Source organism: Acartia tonsa, chromosome 10 (assembly GCF_053477335.1).
Source record: "Acartia tonsa isolate MP-2025a chromosome 10, ASM5347733v1, whole genome shotgun sequence".
NCBI classification, from domain to species: Eukaryota; Metazoa; Arthropoda; class Copepoda; order Calanoida; family Acartiidae; genus Acartia; species Acartia tonsa.
In genome coordinates, this window is record NC_137269.1 from 16,133,188 (window position 1) to 16,150,888 (window position 17,701).

The 17,701-nt window shown below is 29.7% G+C and overlaps 1 protein-coding gene across 1 annotated transcript in view; it reads left to right on the top strand.

Annotated features, from left to right (window-relative positions):
* The window catches only part of LOC145329541 (uncharacterized), a 106,520-nt gene that overhangs the window by 46,929 nt on the left and 41,890 nt on the right, over positions 1 to 17,701 (top strand). The window contains exons 18-22 of the mRNA XM_080173811.1: positions 9,151 to 9,198; positions 12,267 to 12,348; positions 13,085 to 13,199; positions 13,858 to 13,958; positions 16,858 to 16,947. Coding sequence (XP_080029937.1) covers positions 9,151 to 9,198; positions 12,267 to 12,348; positions 13,085 to 13,199; positions 13,858 to 13,958; positions 16,858 to 16,947 — 436 coding nt within the window. The remainder of the gene's footprint in view (positions 1 to 9,150; positions 9,199 to 12,266; positions 12,349 to 13,084; positions 13,200 to 13,857; positions 13,959 to 16,857; positions 16,948 to 17,701) is intronic.

The following is a 17,701-nucleotide window of genomic DNA, read 5'->3' on the forward strand; positions in this document are numbered from 1 at the left end:
CAGACTCGCCAGGTTTGCTTACAATTTATTCCTGTAATTCATAAAAACTTTGCTATTATTTAACGTAAGGTTTTTTTTCTAAATATTTGTATATTCTTTTTTTAAACAACAAGTTTACAATGTAAAAACTAAATTCCAAACAAAATTATAAAGTTTAAAATTCTAAAAATTCAAAATGGAATGTACTTTACATATAATGTTGAGTCGAAGAAAATATGTAAAAATATATTTGAACCAAGATAAGATTTCATTCTTTCATCTTTAGATTTAGCTTCAGGGGGTAGAGATTAACAAACAGACAGACAAGCAGACATAAAAACAAACATGAAAAATAAAATTTTGTTTAAATAGCGCAGTTACTTAAAAATCAGTTATTTCAGGTAGGAGAAAAGTATAAGGGAATTTACAATAGCACCTTTAAATATACTCAATACACAATTTTTTTATCATATAGGCTTATATCATATTTACGCTCCTTCGTTAGTTTTTATGATTATTGAGATCCTTTTTTTATAAAAAAAAACTGTATGATAAGATAAGTGAGAAAAAGAAAAAAATTCACTATGTATTGTAGATAGTTATTTGTATATGTGCCACATAAATAGAATTCTAAGTATCCAAGAGAATAATCCTATTTTATATTTCACTATAAGTTTCCTTATATATTTCAAGAAGAGAAACTCTTCAAACTTAATAATATTTATAAATATTTAATCTAAGGTATTGATGGATTTACTGGCAATTTATTCATTTGATTTAAAACAAATTATAGACAGAGTTAGGTACTCTAAGCTGTAGAAGACATATTTTGCATGTCAAAAACAATTATGTATGAGATTTCAAATTCGTATGTTTTAGTACCTTAATCCGTATTTTAGTTTTGAACTATTAATTTTTCTTTTATAGAATCTCCTGGCAAATAAGTATGTACTCTAGTAGAAAGTTTATCTTTCTGTCTGAAATGCTTTTTTTTAATTTGAGGCATTTTTCTTTTTTCTATCTACCCTATCGAATCGCAATATATAATTTATATAAGGAGAGTGTTTGTTATATTTGTTTATAGAAAACTGTACTACTCAGAATCAATACAAAGCTTTCCTGTAAATCACAGTATAAATAGTTTATAATTCGGTTTGAAAATTAGACATTGATCATCTATTGGCAGTTTTTTTGACAGTATGTGTATTGTGTACATACAAAAATATTACCACTAGAAATTGCTGCGCTTCTTATAGAAATGATTTTCCTTATTATCTTATCTTGTAATGTACAGTACAGACTTCATTCATAATCTGTCCATCTTAATATTAATGTAATGTATTTGATCTTATCTGTTTATGTTTGATTTTCAGAGTTAAGGAACATGTAAAGGTTCTAACTTTGGATCTAAATTTTGACAATTAAAATTTATTACAGTCTTTTTAAACCTTTTGAAGTAGATTTGCTACTCTACAATGCAACATAAATATTGTTAATCGGGATATGGCGAGCAAAAAACGTTAGTATAGTTTATACCTTGTTACAAAATAATTTCCTTAATCTATATATACCTACGTTTCTGTTGCTTAACATGCTTAAGATATTAATTACATGTCTGCTTAGAACAGATATTAATGGTTTTGCAGTTTATGAAGTATTAGATTTACTTTGATCCTAAGTACGTATAAGTCATTTATAATTTACTAGCGGCATCGTTTATTCGGCATATATGATTCGTAAATTCAAACATTGAATTGTATTCGTCCAAAAAAATTACTTTTAAGTTCCATATAGAGAGATTTTATAATAAATTTAGTTTCTACATGATATAAAACTGTAAAATAGTTGTTCTGAATGTGCCTATATAATTAAATTATTCATTATACTGAGCATTTAGTGGCACATGTTACCGTCAATGTAATTACTAATTATAAATTTTTACTTCCTCTATACTTTAGTTATATATACAAACAAGGATGACAACATCTATAAAAGCGAAGCTCTGAAAATTTGTGTCTCTGAACATACATATCAATAAAAAGGAGATTAATAGTTATTTCTCGCATCCTATTATAAACAGCTCTCCGCGGATATAGAATGTACAATTATAAGATTAAAACCAGTTTTTTAGCCCCAGGGTGCTGTATGGACGAGAACCGGTTCCTATCCACCGGATTCGAATGAATACGAGAATAGTTATTTCTCGTATCGTATTATAAACGGCTTTCCGCGGATATAGAATGTACAATTATAAGATTAAAACTAGTTTTTTTAGTCCCGTGGTGCCGAAGGCACCGGCTAAAAAAACTAGTTTTAATCTTATGATTGTACATTTCTATATTCGTAGAAAACTGGATATAATACGATGCTAGACATAGTTTTTTCGTATTCATGAGAACCGGTTCCTATCCACCGGATTCAAATGAATACGAGAATGAATTTTATTTTGCTTGTAGAATGTGGAATAACTGCCACAATGTTTAACAATTCTTATTCGGAGATTCTACAATTAAATTAGCAATAGTTGTTTTTCTTTAAGTTCAATCATTCCTTAAATAACTTATCATTTTTGATAACATAACTTATCATTTTTGTTAATAACTTGATGTAAAGCATTAGATAAGGAAATATTATAATATATAACAATATCTTCCAATATCTTTTTGTTTTGCTACAGAAACTTGAAATATCTATAGATGCACTTTTTCTCATTGTGTGATATTTTTTTATGCACAGTTGGACTGATAAAGCATAATTTTAAAATGAAAAAATAAAGATATAATAGGTAACTGTTATAGTACAATTTTCAGGTAACTTTACTTTTATAGGGTTTAGTCAATGTAAATTCTTTTATGTAAATATCCAATTGTGGTGATTTTTGTATCATTGTGTAGATTAGGAGAGTGAGTGCATAAAAGTTAGAATTTAGTTTTGCAACAAACACTGTTATCACAAAACAATTCTATATTATCATCAAATAAAATACAAAATTTACAAATAAGCAGAATAACATTAAATTTTGGAGAAAATTACTTCTTCAGCAAATATTTACTGGATTTTGGGTTTAGTCAAATTCGTGACAACGCCTATTGAGGGTTGTTTTGTCGTATTTTAACAGTAGCTTTTGGAAGGTTAGGTTAAGTTAGGCAATTGCCCCGCAGGGTCAGACTATTCATTAGGATACAGAGCATCTAAATGCTGTTCGAAGTATCTCGCTAACTGCAGAACCAATATGATACTCATTTACGGGGTAGCTTCTCATAGGTCCTGGGAAGGTTTATAACTATTCTGGGGGAAGGTACCACCACTCCCCCGCCCCTAGAAAAAAATGACAGCCCCCCTAAAACAAATATTTATACAAAAATTAAAAATCGGGTTATTCGAATTCAACTCCCCTCTCCTCATGTGCCGCTAGAGGCTTATTGTGGGCGTAGCCGCTAGTGTTTTATTATGTAGAATCTACAAATCTATACCGACATACAGAAAGTCATGATGTCATTTTTATCTTATTTGGTAGTGAAGCTACTTTATAATTTGAAATGTCCGTCTGTCCGTATGTCCGTAAGAAACGTTTTGGTTGAAACGTGATTTTCTCAGCTCCTATAAAAGATAGACAGCTGAAATTTTTAGTGAAGATTCCCATTATATATGCCCATCTAATATATACATTGTTTTGTGCATCTGTCTGTTATTTGGGGTGCTAGATCAATTACTAGATTTTTACGTTTTCATGATTTTCTCAATTCCTTTTCAAAATAGAGGGCTCAAATTTAGGAATTATTAAATTTTACATTCTACATATTTTCACAAAGTTTTATCAAAATTTGTCTATAAACTGAGGTGCTAGATTGATTTCTAGATTTTTAGGTTTTCGTAATTTTCTCAATTCCTTTACAGGATTGACAGCTAAAATTATCAGGGGTTGAATTTGCTCATATTCTACATTTTTCATCAAGTTTCATTAAGATTTGTCTATTAATTGCGGTGCTAGATCGATTCCTAGATTTTTAAGTTTTGAATGATGAGTGATTTTTAAGGTTTCGTGAATTCCCTTTTTTTTATCAAGTTTCATGTTTATTGTATGATACTGCTCTATATTAATTTTTTCCCGATATCCCTTCATGATTTTTGAGCTTTGCTACTTATGGATGTTGTCATCCTTGTTTTCTGACATATTGTAAAAACACCAAAACAAAAGCTGGCCTTGCAACAATAATTCTCAGATTGATAACATCAGCGTAATTAGAGGGGAAGATCTAATTATATTTAGGTAAAGAAGTTGTATCAACTTTTTTTTTATAGCTAGCCGGTTCTTTTAGTAAGTAGTAGATGTAAAATTTTTCATAGAATTCAAATATGCAATCGGTTTTTTTGTAGACCTCTTATTTTTTAAGTAATTTAAGTTTTTTAAAAAAATAATTAAGTCGGTTTTAAGGTACTAAAACGCAACAAAATAAAAGAAGAAAATGGTCAGTAAGAACAAAAATAGTAAGATCTTTAATTTGACACCTTACTTTTAAAATTCTGTTGAGTAATTATTGAAAAAATCTATTTTTTTAACCTCGGTATAATAAAAACTTTAGACCTAAATATTTTCTCAAACAGACATAAAAAACATGGGTTCATATATACCATTAGAATCAGAAAAATATTACGAATCCATTGTAAGCAAAATTGAAAAAAATTAAAAAATTAAAAAATTACAGAAATGGCCAATTATTTTTTTTGTTCAGACAACACTATTGTCTTCCCTTTTTTACCCCCTCTTTACCCCCTCTTTACCCCCTTCCCATTTTTATACTCAATTGAAGAATTAAGACGTTGCCTGTACAACATAATATGATATTTTCATATAATTCCTTTTATTGTAGTTTATATACTATATTGTAAACTTTTTTTTTCAATTTTGCTTACAATGGATTCGTAATATTTTTCTGATTCTAATGGTATATATGAACCCATATTTTTTTATTTGTGAAATAATAAAATTAAGTTCAAAGTTTTTATTCTCGTGGGTTTAAAAAAATCGATTTTTTCAATAATTACCTGACAGAATTGAAAAAGTAAGGTGTCAAATTAAAGATCTTACTATTTTTGTTCATAATGACCATTTTCTTTCTTTTTTTTGTTGCATTTTAGTACCTTAAAATCGACTTAATTTTTTTTTTTTAAAACTTAAATTACTTAAAAAATAAGAGGTCTACAAAAAAACCGATTGCATATCTGAATTCTATGAAAAATTTTACATCTACTACTTACTAAAAGAACCGGCTAGCTATAAAAAAAATAGTTGATACACCTTCTTTGATAGAAATAACTTTCAAAATTCTTTCACTAAACCATACTTATAAATACAAATTTATTTTAAGTACAAGTGTTTTATAATTGTCTTAGTCAGACTTAGACTATGAACTTTAAATATATTCATTAAATATTGTTGTTTACATTTTAAATCAAACAATAATAATGTAAAAGTAACAGAACGTCTGTCTGTTCAAATTTGTGTGTGTATATATTCGTTAGTAGGTAACCGATGGACCGAATGGTTTAATTTACGATGAAGATTCTTATGGTAAAACTAAAATGGAAAGTTGGTGGACGACTTACCCCTTCCCTTTCAAGTGCCCTAGAGGCCTTTAGGTGCGTAGCAATTAGTTTGTAAATAAAGTAATGGAAATTTTACTCAGACAAAATAATCAAATTCTTTATCAAAATGCCATAAATCTAATTTGATGCATGTTATCTATCTATTCATCATAAAGGCACAAGAAAGAAAAAAAATAATTTCATGCTCAAAGGAATATTTCACAATTGGAATTCGATGAATGCTAAAAGTGTGCGTCGGATTTTCTGGAAATATTTCTTGGAGACAATAAACCTAGATACAGCCCCTCAAAGGCTCTTTTAATAAATTTCCGCTAAGATAATTTTTAAGTTTAGAAGGTTTTTTAACAATTTGAATTAAAAACCTGGTAAAGAGGGATAAAATTGGGTTTAAGTTAAATGGTTGTTAGAATTGCCAATTTTTCTTTGAAAAAAATGTTTAATGCATTAAAGCTTTGTGTAGGATTGGCTATGTACAAAAAGAATACAAATTCTGCAACCAACTTCAATACATTTGGGGAAAAAAGGTTACATAATGAAAAATAAATGCTTGTTTAATTACAAATTTCAGATAAAGGTGCATATGTAATTTGTTGTCATAATTGTCAGAACTTTTCATTCATTGTATTTTATTGTCATTGACTAGCTGGAGGGTTGATGGAGGCCAACCCTATCCCCAATATATTTCAATATCCTAATATAAAAAGTAGTAAGGTTCTTTTTGTCTATAGCGAAGGATCTCACTAACCGCTGAACCGATATAGTTCTTCTTTACAGTGAAGTTTTTTTTTTGGGGGGGGGGGCATCTTGGGTAGGTGGTGGTATCCTCCTAAAAAATGGTTTAGTGGTTAGTGAGATACCAGTACAATCAAACATAAAGAAATCCTGCCACTTTTATATGAAGATGATTAAAGTTGAATCACAATCCAAGCAATATTTTTATAAAGGATATTTGCAATGAACTGAAGATCATAGAGTTGTAAGTCAGGGAGGGAAGTGACATAGTTGTTAATTACGCTGGTACCCAAAGTTTCAAACCCACATTTTCTTATTTGTTGACTGTGGATACTCTTATTGAATTTTGAATGGTTAGTTCCAAACTGGTAGTGTCCTGTCTCAACCATGACACTTTGGTTGAGTTTGACTTCCGAATTAGCGGGAAGTTCTCGAGATCTGTTGGCGAACATACAAACCCCCAATACCAGGAACCATCAAGTTTCAACAGCAGGTTTGAATATAGATTTATTGATGAAATTATTTCAAGGTCCTGAAATTACAAAATCAATTAGTTCATAATTCCAGTTATTTATAACCACGTAATCTTAATTGCTTTTTAAAAATCATTTTTCTCTACAGTTAAGAATCTTTGGAAACTTTGGCTTAAAAGGAAAATTATTTGGTTTAATAAATCATTGTTAAATGCAAAAATAAAGGCACATAAAAAATTACTAAAACATATATTAATCATAATTAAGTTTCATGCTTAGCTGGCTAAAGCCTTTTTTAAAACTACATATAATCGTCCTATACACCATTCTTCTTAATAAAATTAACAAATTCTACCTGAAGTTCTTATGGTTTCAAATCCCTGGTATACTAGGGTCGTTCACGCACTATGAGACCAATGATAGGCCCAATTTTGTTCTCCGAAATCTTCACACACTCATGTCTCATTCAAAAGTAAGAAACGTGGGCGCATATAAACAATCCATGCCGCGTCTATTACTGAAGGAAAGTCAAACAAGACGACATTTGCGCTTAATTCTAGGATAATGATAAGGAATTAATTTCGAACTTGATAAACACCAAGCTTCCTCGAAAAGAGGTTAAGACATGTCCAAACTTTTCAACCAAAGATTTAATCTATAGAATTTTTACTGTTGATCATCTTTTGGGGTGAACAACAATTTATTTTCCATCGTCTTATCCCTTAAGATTTCTGGTTTTGAGCATCTGTTTAGAAATGTTTAATTGTGTAGAATTTTTGGAAAACTTTATTATAAAGTATTTTAAGCCTTAATATTTTGTACTTTGTAAAATATTTGTGTTTTGTAAATTGTTTTTCGGTGTGCAGAAGTGTTTGAATGTTTAAGATTGTTTTAAAAGTGACAAACTTTGTTTGATTGTTCAAAGTATTTTAAGCCTTCTTTTTTGTACATGGTAAAATGTTTGTGTTTGGTGTAAAATTGTTTAGAATTGTGTGTATTACATATTCCCAATGTTTTCAGCCTAGGGATTCAAATTTTGCTTATTGAAAGTTGGAAATATGGAATTATGGAAATCCAATACTTGCAACAATAGAAGGAGTATCATAATGGCTACACTCAAATATTACTGTTTTAAAATATGTAATAAGGAAGTACAAACAAAAGATAAAAATAAAATAGAACAAAAAATTTCAAGGTAATCCATTACATGTATAGCTTAATTCAAAATTTTAAGGTTTAAAAAAAGAAAACATTTTTTTATGTAAATGGGATAGACAAAAATTATATTTAAAACTTTATTGCCATTACCTAACATAAAAATCTATGAATTTTTTACGTCAGATTTGATTGATGATATTTGAGTAAATACTCTCAACTTCCTAGTGTCGCTATTAAAACATTCGCAATTTTCTAGATATGCAATTATATTATGGAAGTTTTGAGAGCGGAAGCTTTGTTTAGGATGTACTTTCAAGGACATTTCTCCTAGGGATAAAGATAATCATTATAGAGAACAAATAGTAAATTCATATTACAAATGATTTTAAAGCCTTTAAAAATTTCAAAAGATAATAAAAATAATCTATGACTTTTCTTTAAAAGTTAACAGATTTTTTTTATTTTTATTATAAATTTTTTTGCTTTCATTAAATATATAAAGTAGTTTTGGGGCTATTTTAATCTTTTCTTAACCTAGCCGTACCTAAATTTAGCAAATAAATACGTTTTTTCTTTAAAACTTTGCTTGCGGTCTAGATGCAATGTGATGGAAACCACCATCAAATCAAGTATCGATTTGAGAAAATAATACTTCCCTTCCTTCTTCAATACATTATTATCCAGGGATCTTTATGGAATTTTAAGGCCAATCTAAAATTCTCAACATGTATAAAATAAAAAGATAGAATAAGTTTGTCAATTTAAGAAAATATGTCGTCCATACTTCTATTCCAGTGGAAATCCATATTTTACTTTATTCGTCTGTCCATCTGTCTGTCTGTACGCTGAGGAGAAACGAATTTTTTCAGCTTCAAAAAGACTTAAAGATGTTTTTTTGCGTATATTCTTATTAACTATACGCATTCGGTACTTACATTATTTTGTCAATCGATCTTTCGGTAATGCGATGATCGTGATAATCATGATTCTTACAACTCACTTTGTACTTCTGTCGGTAATTTTAAGGGAAACCGTTGAAATTCCTTAGATTCGTTCATGTCAACTATATAACTTAAATTATAAGTTTGTTATCTTTTTATATTCTACCAAATTCTTTTTTTTATACATGGCTTCGTTACTTATTAATGTGTCATTCTTGATCAAATTTAAATTTAAAAAAAATATATAATTTATTAATGTTAGTGGGAACAACATATCTTCAATACATCCCAATGCTTTTGGAAAACAGGTAACATTATTACAGCTTCTTTATAATAAGGTTATGTTCTTGTGCTTTTTAGCTTTTTCGAAATAATCAGCCCAGCCGTTTCATATGATATTTTTCAGAAAAAAAGCTCATAATATCACTGAATTACTAGCGACTACACGATGCTTTTAATTAAAACTTCATTTAAATGTACTACCGAGACCCCTTTTTTTAATTTTTGAAAAATATGTTTGCAGCCCCTGTTCACCCTATACAAAACCAACCTGACCTAACATAAAAAACTTTTATGCTTTAAGTTCATTTAACATATAATAGAAACCTCCAGCTACGTTTTAGTCTAAAGGCGCGTTTCAAACATCTTACTCTTCAAACCAAAAACAGATATTTAATGTTTACATTATAAATATAAAAAGTACATGTATTGCACCAAGTGTTTAATTTATTACTTTTTTGTTGCAATTTTCTTCTACATCCTTTCATTACACTTATTTTCCATAAACATAAATTGTATGGTATTATTTATTATGCTAGTGGCTGCGCCCCTAGGCTTAAAGGCTTTAGAAATACAGCATGACCCTCGAAAAAGTATTTTTAAGCATCTGCAGCCCTTATTTCTCAATGAATTATAAAAAAATGCATATGTCCTTGTTCTCCATAGTATTCCACATAAGTAGATATAAAAATATTTTTTTTACCTCCATTAACACCGGAGATTTTTAGAGCTAAAGTTTTGAAAAAGTGACTGAGGAAAAAGTAACTTTTAACATGAAACGACTTTTTTAGCAAAATTAAGGTAGAAATCCTTTTATTTTTGTTACTAGCAGAAACTTTATACAAAAATGAAATAAAAAATTTAGTTTTTGAGTAAAAAGCATTTTTTTACACATATTTTTTGAGTCTTTTTAGTTTAATGATATTTTGAAAAACTTACTTATTAGGCAAAATTTTTTAAGATTAAAAAACCAAATAAATCTTTATGAATATAGCAGGAAAATTGTTTTTGTTTTACAATCCTAACTTTAATAACAAAAAAGTTATGAAGAAAATAAAATTTAAACATAATGATTTTTTTGTCTAAAAAGCTTAATTAACCCCCTATTAAGTTATTGAGATGTCAGAAAAGTAGGCGGAGCAACTGTCATAATTAATCCTTTTCTCAAATAAGGGTTAATAAATAACCTAAAATTTGCAAATTATCAATTCATTCAGTAGTATTTTTTGCCATTAAAAATTTATATTTTTTGGTGGAATAAAAAAGAAATAATTAGTTAACTTGTTTTTCTTTGTGTCTCATTATTCAGTTGCCAGAAAAACATAATATAACCATCCAAAAAATAAGAGAAACAAAAAAAAATTCTTTTTCTCAGTCACTTTTTCAAAACTTTAGCTCTAAAAATCTCCGGTGTTAATGGAGGTAAAAAAAATATTTTTATATCTACTTATGTGGAATACTATGGAGAATAAGGACATATGCATTTTTTTTTAATTCATTGAGAAATAAGGGCTGCAGATGCTTAAAAATACTTTTTCGAGGGTCATGCTGTATGTTATAGGGTGGCAAAACCCATCTTGATATTAAAAACTGGTAAGACCTGCCATCCCCTATTTCACCCCTCTGGTAAAACACTGTCCACGCCACTGGATTTGCTTTATTACTTACTTTTCAAATATGCCTTTGACAACAAAAAGCTTCTCTTTAAATTGATGCTCTGACTCAAATAAAATATATGTCTTGTGTTTAGTATTTCCAAATTTAAGGCATTTTCTTAGAAATGAATAACTTACTTTTTTTCCTTTTCTTTCCTACATTTAAAATTTAGCTGCATAAATTTAAAATATCATTTTATAAAAACAAGGATGACAACATCCATAAAAGCGAAGCACTGAAACGGTAGGACAAACGGACATTTACGCTTGTATAGTGTCTGATCTGAATAATCAGAATATAAAAGTATAAGAGTCAAAGCAAAATTGTAAGTAAATTTGTTGAAAAACTGCTTGATATAGGATAATGTTTAAGGACATACTTACATTTTTAGGACTTGATTATAGAGTTGCTTCGCTTATAATATTGTTCTTTGTTGTCTTAGGAATTAATATACCAAAAATCAGATCAAACGGATAAATAGTTCATTTAAAAATTTGTTGTTTAAAAAGTAAAAAAATCAACATGTTTAAAATGGACGTACGGACATTTTGGTAATGATTATAGAGTTGCTACGCTTTCTAAATCGTACCTAACTACTACAGGAATCATCATGCAAAGTTTGAAATCGATAGGACAATTCTAACATGCCTAAATTAACGAATAAAAGCTATCTATCTCGGACGGACGGACGTACGGACGGACGGACGGACGGACGGACGGACCGACCCTAATTATAGAAAAGCTTCGCTTTTAAAAAGCACTAGGGTAAAGGTTGATTTTATTTATAAATTATACTTTGGAGAGTGAGTATAATAAAACATATTTTATCAAGAATATAAGGGATTTATTATCTATTACACAAAGTTGTTGTTTGACCATGTGTAATCGAAATATTTCTTCTGCTACTTATTTTTCCAGAGAGGTTTTAGTAAACGAGAAATTCTCTTAAAAGATGTATTTTTTTCTCTTAAAAGAGCTTTATGTCATAAGTAAAGTATTTTATATACAAATTGGGCAAATCCGATATAAGTTAGTAAGACTTATTTTGTTAGAAGCAAATAATCTCGAAAATGGCTGTTCTGATTGTTCTAGTCTTATCGAGTAAATCGTACGAATCTTGGTAGGTTGGTTTTAAGCTATTAATTTACTCGCCCAATTTAGAGACAAATCTTTTAGAGGCTTAGTAACTAAATAGCAAGTGTTTAGTAAGAAATTTTATGAATGCTTAATATATTTATTCCTGATCTTATTATATCTTTACATTGCATGTTTTGTAATGTAGACATACATTCTTACAACAATAAGTTAAGAAAATACAATACACAACATTGTATAAATATATTATGCATAGACATGGCTTTTTGGTCAGGATTTTCTTAGCTGACTTTGCTTTTAAAAAAAGTTTTATTCTATTTAATTACACATGTTTTAATGTTTTCAGAAAGTCCTGATACGGTTGAATTTGAGTTCAAACAAGCTTCTTCGTCTGCAATCTAGCGCTTTAAATGGTCTGAGGAAACTAGGTAAAGACTTATATAATTGAATGTTATATTACTAAAGTAACAAGGATGACAACATCAATAAAAGCGAAGATCAACAAATTAGAAAGTCAAAACGAATTAACGAAGAGTAATAAAAATCATAAAGTCATCAAAATAAAGGATGCTTAATTTGGACACACTTACATTTAAAGATTGAATTAAAGAGATCATTTGCTTATAACATCATGCCAAATGTTCCAATATACCGAAAAATAGGACGATTTAATTTTACACAAAATTATCAAAAAGCTAAAAGATCATCTTTCTTAAATTGTACCGAATTTCTGGCGATGATTATAGAGTTGCATCACTTTGTAAATCGTACTGTCACAGGAACCATCACGTCAAGTTTTAATTCCAACATGTCTTAATTAACCATTAGAGCTAATCGTCACGGACAGACGGTCAGACCAACACACTAAGTTTAGTAAAGTTTCGTTTTTATAAAAATATCTGCTATTCTGTTTCTGTCGAATTTTTTACGTATTTTCTTTCAATTATAATCAGTTTGATCTAAGTAAAACGTTTGATAATCAATTTCAATTTCAACGGAGATAAAGAATCATTCTTACAAAGTCTTATGTGTGAAAGTGTATTTTTGGGATGGTAAACGTTACTACTTAATTAATTAGTTCCAAAACTTCACAAAACTTTTAAAATAAAGATTTGTGTAAATTTATTGACAAAATGATTAAAATATTATTTACTTTATTTTTAGAGCATCTGAATTTATCCGGGAACAGTTTGACCTCGTTAGAAGAATTTCCTGCTGAACTATCAAACCTAAAAATTCTGGACCTCTCCCTCAACCAATTATATTCCATTAAAGACAGGTATAAAGTCAAGTTCGTGCACAGAGAATTGTTAGGAAGGTGAGAACTTTGAATGGGTGAAATAGGGATATTATAGTTTTTGTTAATTCCTTTGTTTAATTACTTGTTTAAACTAAAATTATACATAGTTATAAAGTTACTCTATATAACTAGGGGTTCTAAATTCGTTAGTCTTTTAGTTCATAGATCATATTTGTCATGTCAATTCTGTTTAGTAATGACTGCAACTTTCATGTGAAAGAAGCTGATTTTTTACTTAAATATAATACAATTAGTTATTGAATAAAATTCGTACTCAGATATTTATGCAAATTTTATTCAATTTTAGTATCGTCTATTATGTTTCTCTTGCGTCATTTTGCTTTTAAAACTTTTTATCTGTAATGAGAAAAAATTTTTCTCGTATTTATTCGAATCCGGTGGATAGGAACCGGTTCTCATCCATACGAAAAAACTATGTCTAGCATCGTATTACATCCAGTTTTCTACGAATATAGAAATGTACAATCATAAGATTAAAACCAGTTTTTTAGCCCGTGCCTTCGGCATCTCGGGGCTAAAAAACTGGTTTTAATCTTATAATGGTACATTCTATATCCGCGGAAAGCTGTTTATAATACGATGCGAGAAATAACTATTACACTTTTCAATTGTTAAGGGTTCTTTCTAACCTGAAGAATCTGGTGAAATTGGATCTGCGACTAAACAGGCTAACAAATCTGGATGCTGGTGTTTTTGCTAAAAATTCTGCACTAAAAAGTAAGTAAAAAATTGGTTAAGATTATTATAGTTCATGGAAAAACCGAATCAATTTTAATAGAAAGCGATGATTAAGCTAGTCGATTTAATTCTAAATTTTTCAAAATTTGTATGTGTTTTGGTGAAATACCCTGCATAAATTTAGCTTTGGGATTAAACTATGGGGAAATGGGTAAAAACAGAAGAAATAAAAGTAGTTTAGTTTGATTAATTTATCAAAATTGCATCAAAGCATTCTTTAGTCAAATATCCTGGTCCTTTATCCCTGGACACTTCTAATTTATGTGCATTCAATTGAAAAATGGCATTATTCTTTACCACTTAAAATTAAAACATTTAGATTAAACTAATATAAAAAAAAATAATCATAATTTGTTTTTGCCGTTGAAGAAGTTGAATGCAAGTAATTGTTTTTTCAGTGTACACATCCTTGTCTAGAAGAAATATGATAACAACAGATAGGGAAATGATAGATTGGTAGATAGATTGATTGTATTACCTATTACTCATTTGGGGCGGGATTCTACTTCGATTTCAAGCGATCATCTAGAGAACCCAAGGGCATCAACCACTTGTAATTGGATGCAAAACTATAGCGCCCAATGGTGGATATTAGGTTAAATAACATCCAACAGAAAACCAACTCTTTGATTGCACGACCTTTGTTTGAGAAGTCCTAAATTTGCGTGGTCATGAGTTGCGCCTGTTTATGAGCCAAAGGATTTCCCTTGCTCTAACTGTTCATGTCGCCTACCTGTCATAGCAACAATAGGAACCATTTTTAAAGCCTTTAGTTATGATGCGGTGTCGAACCTATCACCTCCCCGATGACGAGCGGATTCACTAAGTGTTGAGCCACGGTCGCGTTTTAGATAGATAGATAGGGAAATTTATGAAATGATCTTGACCCTACGTGTCTATAAGAAAGGATAAATTTGTAGATGGATAGGTAGGAAAATGTATAAAATGATACTGACCCTTTGTGTCTATGAAAAAACATAGATTGGTAGATAGATAGATAGAAAAATGTATAAAATGATACTGACCCTTTGTGTCTATGAAAAAATATAGATTGGTAGATATATAGATAGAAAAATGTATAAAATGATCTTGACCCTATGTGTCTATAAACTCAATATGAGAGGATTAGGACTCAAGATAGAGTTACCAGAAAGGCATGGATAAACATTACAAAATTTTAAAATATTTAAAACTGAAAAATATGGTGCTTATATTTCTTTGGGTTAAATATGCCTGCCGATAACTTTTTTGCCAATCAAATTATTATGTCATCAAATGTAGGATCTAGGGGCTCTTAATTGGATTAGGGAAGGGTAGCTAAGTAGCCTAAAACAATACCAAGACTTAAATCTAACTATAGGATACTTTTTAATTTTAATCTGTTTAGTATCGATATCTTCAGCAACAGTTAAATAAATCCTTACTACTTTATATAATAGGATTGCAATTCTTTTTTTCGATCATAGATAGTTGACTAATATTTATCCCTTGTTTCTTGTGGGTCTCTGAAGTATTTTATCTTTATTTTATTGAAATGACTTTGTGTTTCTCTTTCTATCAGTCATTTTATCTTACTTTCTTCCCTCTCAATATTTTTATTTTAACAGCGCAGCTATTATATCACTCTTTTTCCCTTTCTTATTGTCTTTTTCTCTCTCTCCCCTTCTCGTTTAATTAAAAAACCTTGGGAATAGTCCCTTTCGTAGCAACGACCCTTAAGGGGCAATTCGTCGTATTTTTAAAATGGCGTTTGATAGGTTATTTTAGGTTAGGTTAGGTTATATTGGGTTAGGTGATTGCCCTCCACAGGGATAGGCAATTGGCTCCGCAGGGTTGGTCCGTCCGTTTTTCTGGGAGTTTTCCTTTCAGATCTCCCTAATTCTGCTAACCTGATACGATAAGGCTTTTAAGGAAATGATTCTTATGGTCCTTTGGTTTTAGCTATTTTCCTACATAAAGAATCGATTTCTGTTTTTTTTGTATGTCCTCAAATATATATGTATTATGTAGACTTAGGTTAATGAAATCCACATAATCTAATATGAGTCTTTCCAATTAGTAGTATAGAAGTATATGTATACCAAGTACAAGTCTTTTTTTTTGTGATTAGCTACACATTATATAAGCTACCTCTATAAAGGGAGGGAGGGTACATTTGATGTTTATTACACTAGTCCCATTTTTAAAAAGTTTTCTTATTCGTTGGCTTAACAATATTGGGGATTTCAATTGAATTCTTATATGTTTAATCATTTAGTTGAGTGTCCAAACGTTTCAACCGCTAATTGTAATTTACAGAGTGGGTATTTTTGTGTATCATCATTGGTAATGCACATCAATTTATTGTCTTATCCTTTTATATCCCTGGCATCTATGTATCTACGTTTATGCTTTTTGACCCTTTAACAATAAAAATATTTAATAGTATTAATATATATTCTTTTATCGCTATATACTGTTACTAGCGGCTACGCCCCTAGAGGCCTCTAGGGGCACTTGAGGAGGAGAGAGTCGAACTTAATAACCAAATTTCTTATTTTAGATTTTAAAAGAAAAAGTAAAAAAAAAATTTTTTTTGAGGGGGGGTTGCCCGGTGCCCCCCCCCCCCTCATTTTTAATTTTAGATAAAAAAATTAGAATTTTTTTTTTTGTGAGGGGGATTTTTCAGTTTTTGGGGGGGTTGGGGGTGTCCCACTCCCAAGAAAATAGTTATAAACCTTCCCGATCGGTTCAGCGGTTAGCGAGATCCTTCGGTACAGACACACAGATGCACAGACACACAGACAAACATCCTGTTACTTTAGTATAAGGATTGTTCATCTATCTATTTTAATATATATAACCAATCAATTATCCATCTATCATTTATCTTTTATAGGTGTTGATCTGTCACTGAATCAGTTCCAAAAGATTCCATCAGCTGCCATAAATTCTCTGCAACATAGCCTACAATCAATACATATACAAGGTAAATAATATGATACAACTAGAAATGCCTGGATGTACCATCCAGGTTTAGATAAATTAGTGAAAATTATTGTTTCCTTCTGTTATAATACATTATTGATATTGCTTCTTATAGCTATTCTTTCATAGCGTAGTGGTATGATATGAGAGAAAGGGGTATGAAGATCAATGGTTCAATTCTTGTTGTTAGAATAAACATTTTTTATTTCCTTTAAAAAAAATTGAATTTTTTTATTAAATAAATAAAATAAAACTAAAACTAATTTTGAAAAGTCACTTAAAATCTTTAAAAAAGCAATTTAAAAAAAAAAAATTCGCCAAGCCTCGAACCGACTTCCTTGGCCCTAAATATACTAAAGAATATTTCTTTTTTTGACATTGTAAACAATATCGGTAATTAATAAAATAAAACTAATTTTGAAGTCACTTAATATCTTTAAAAAAGTAATTAAAAAAAAATTATCGCCAAGCCTCGAACCGACTTCCATGGCCCTAAATATTTTAAAGAATACTTTATAGTAATTGATTAAATTAACGGCATTTTTAAACTTTCCTCTTTAGCTCAGTGGATAAGTTTTATTGTTAATATTTTATCCAAGCAGTCTGAAGCACCTAAGATCAAAACCACTTCGGGGATTTAAAAAATATTTTTATCTTTATAGAGAGAGAGAAAGAGAAAGAAAGATATTGTTGTGTGGAGGGGGGGGGGGGTAATTTTTTCCCAGGGCTATTTCTCTTGGGTGGTGGTGTTACCC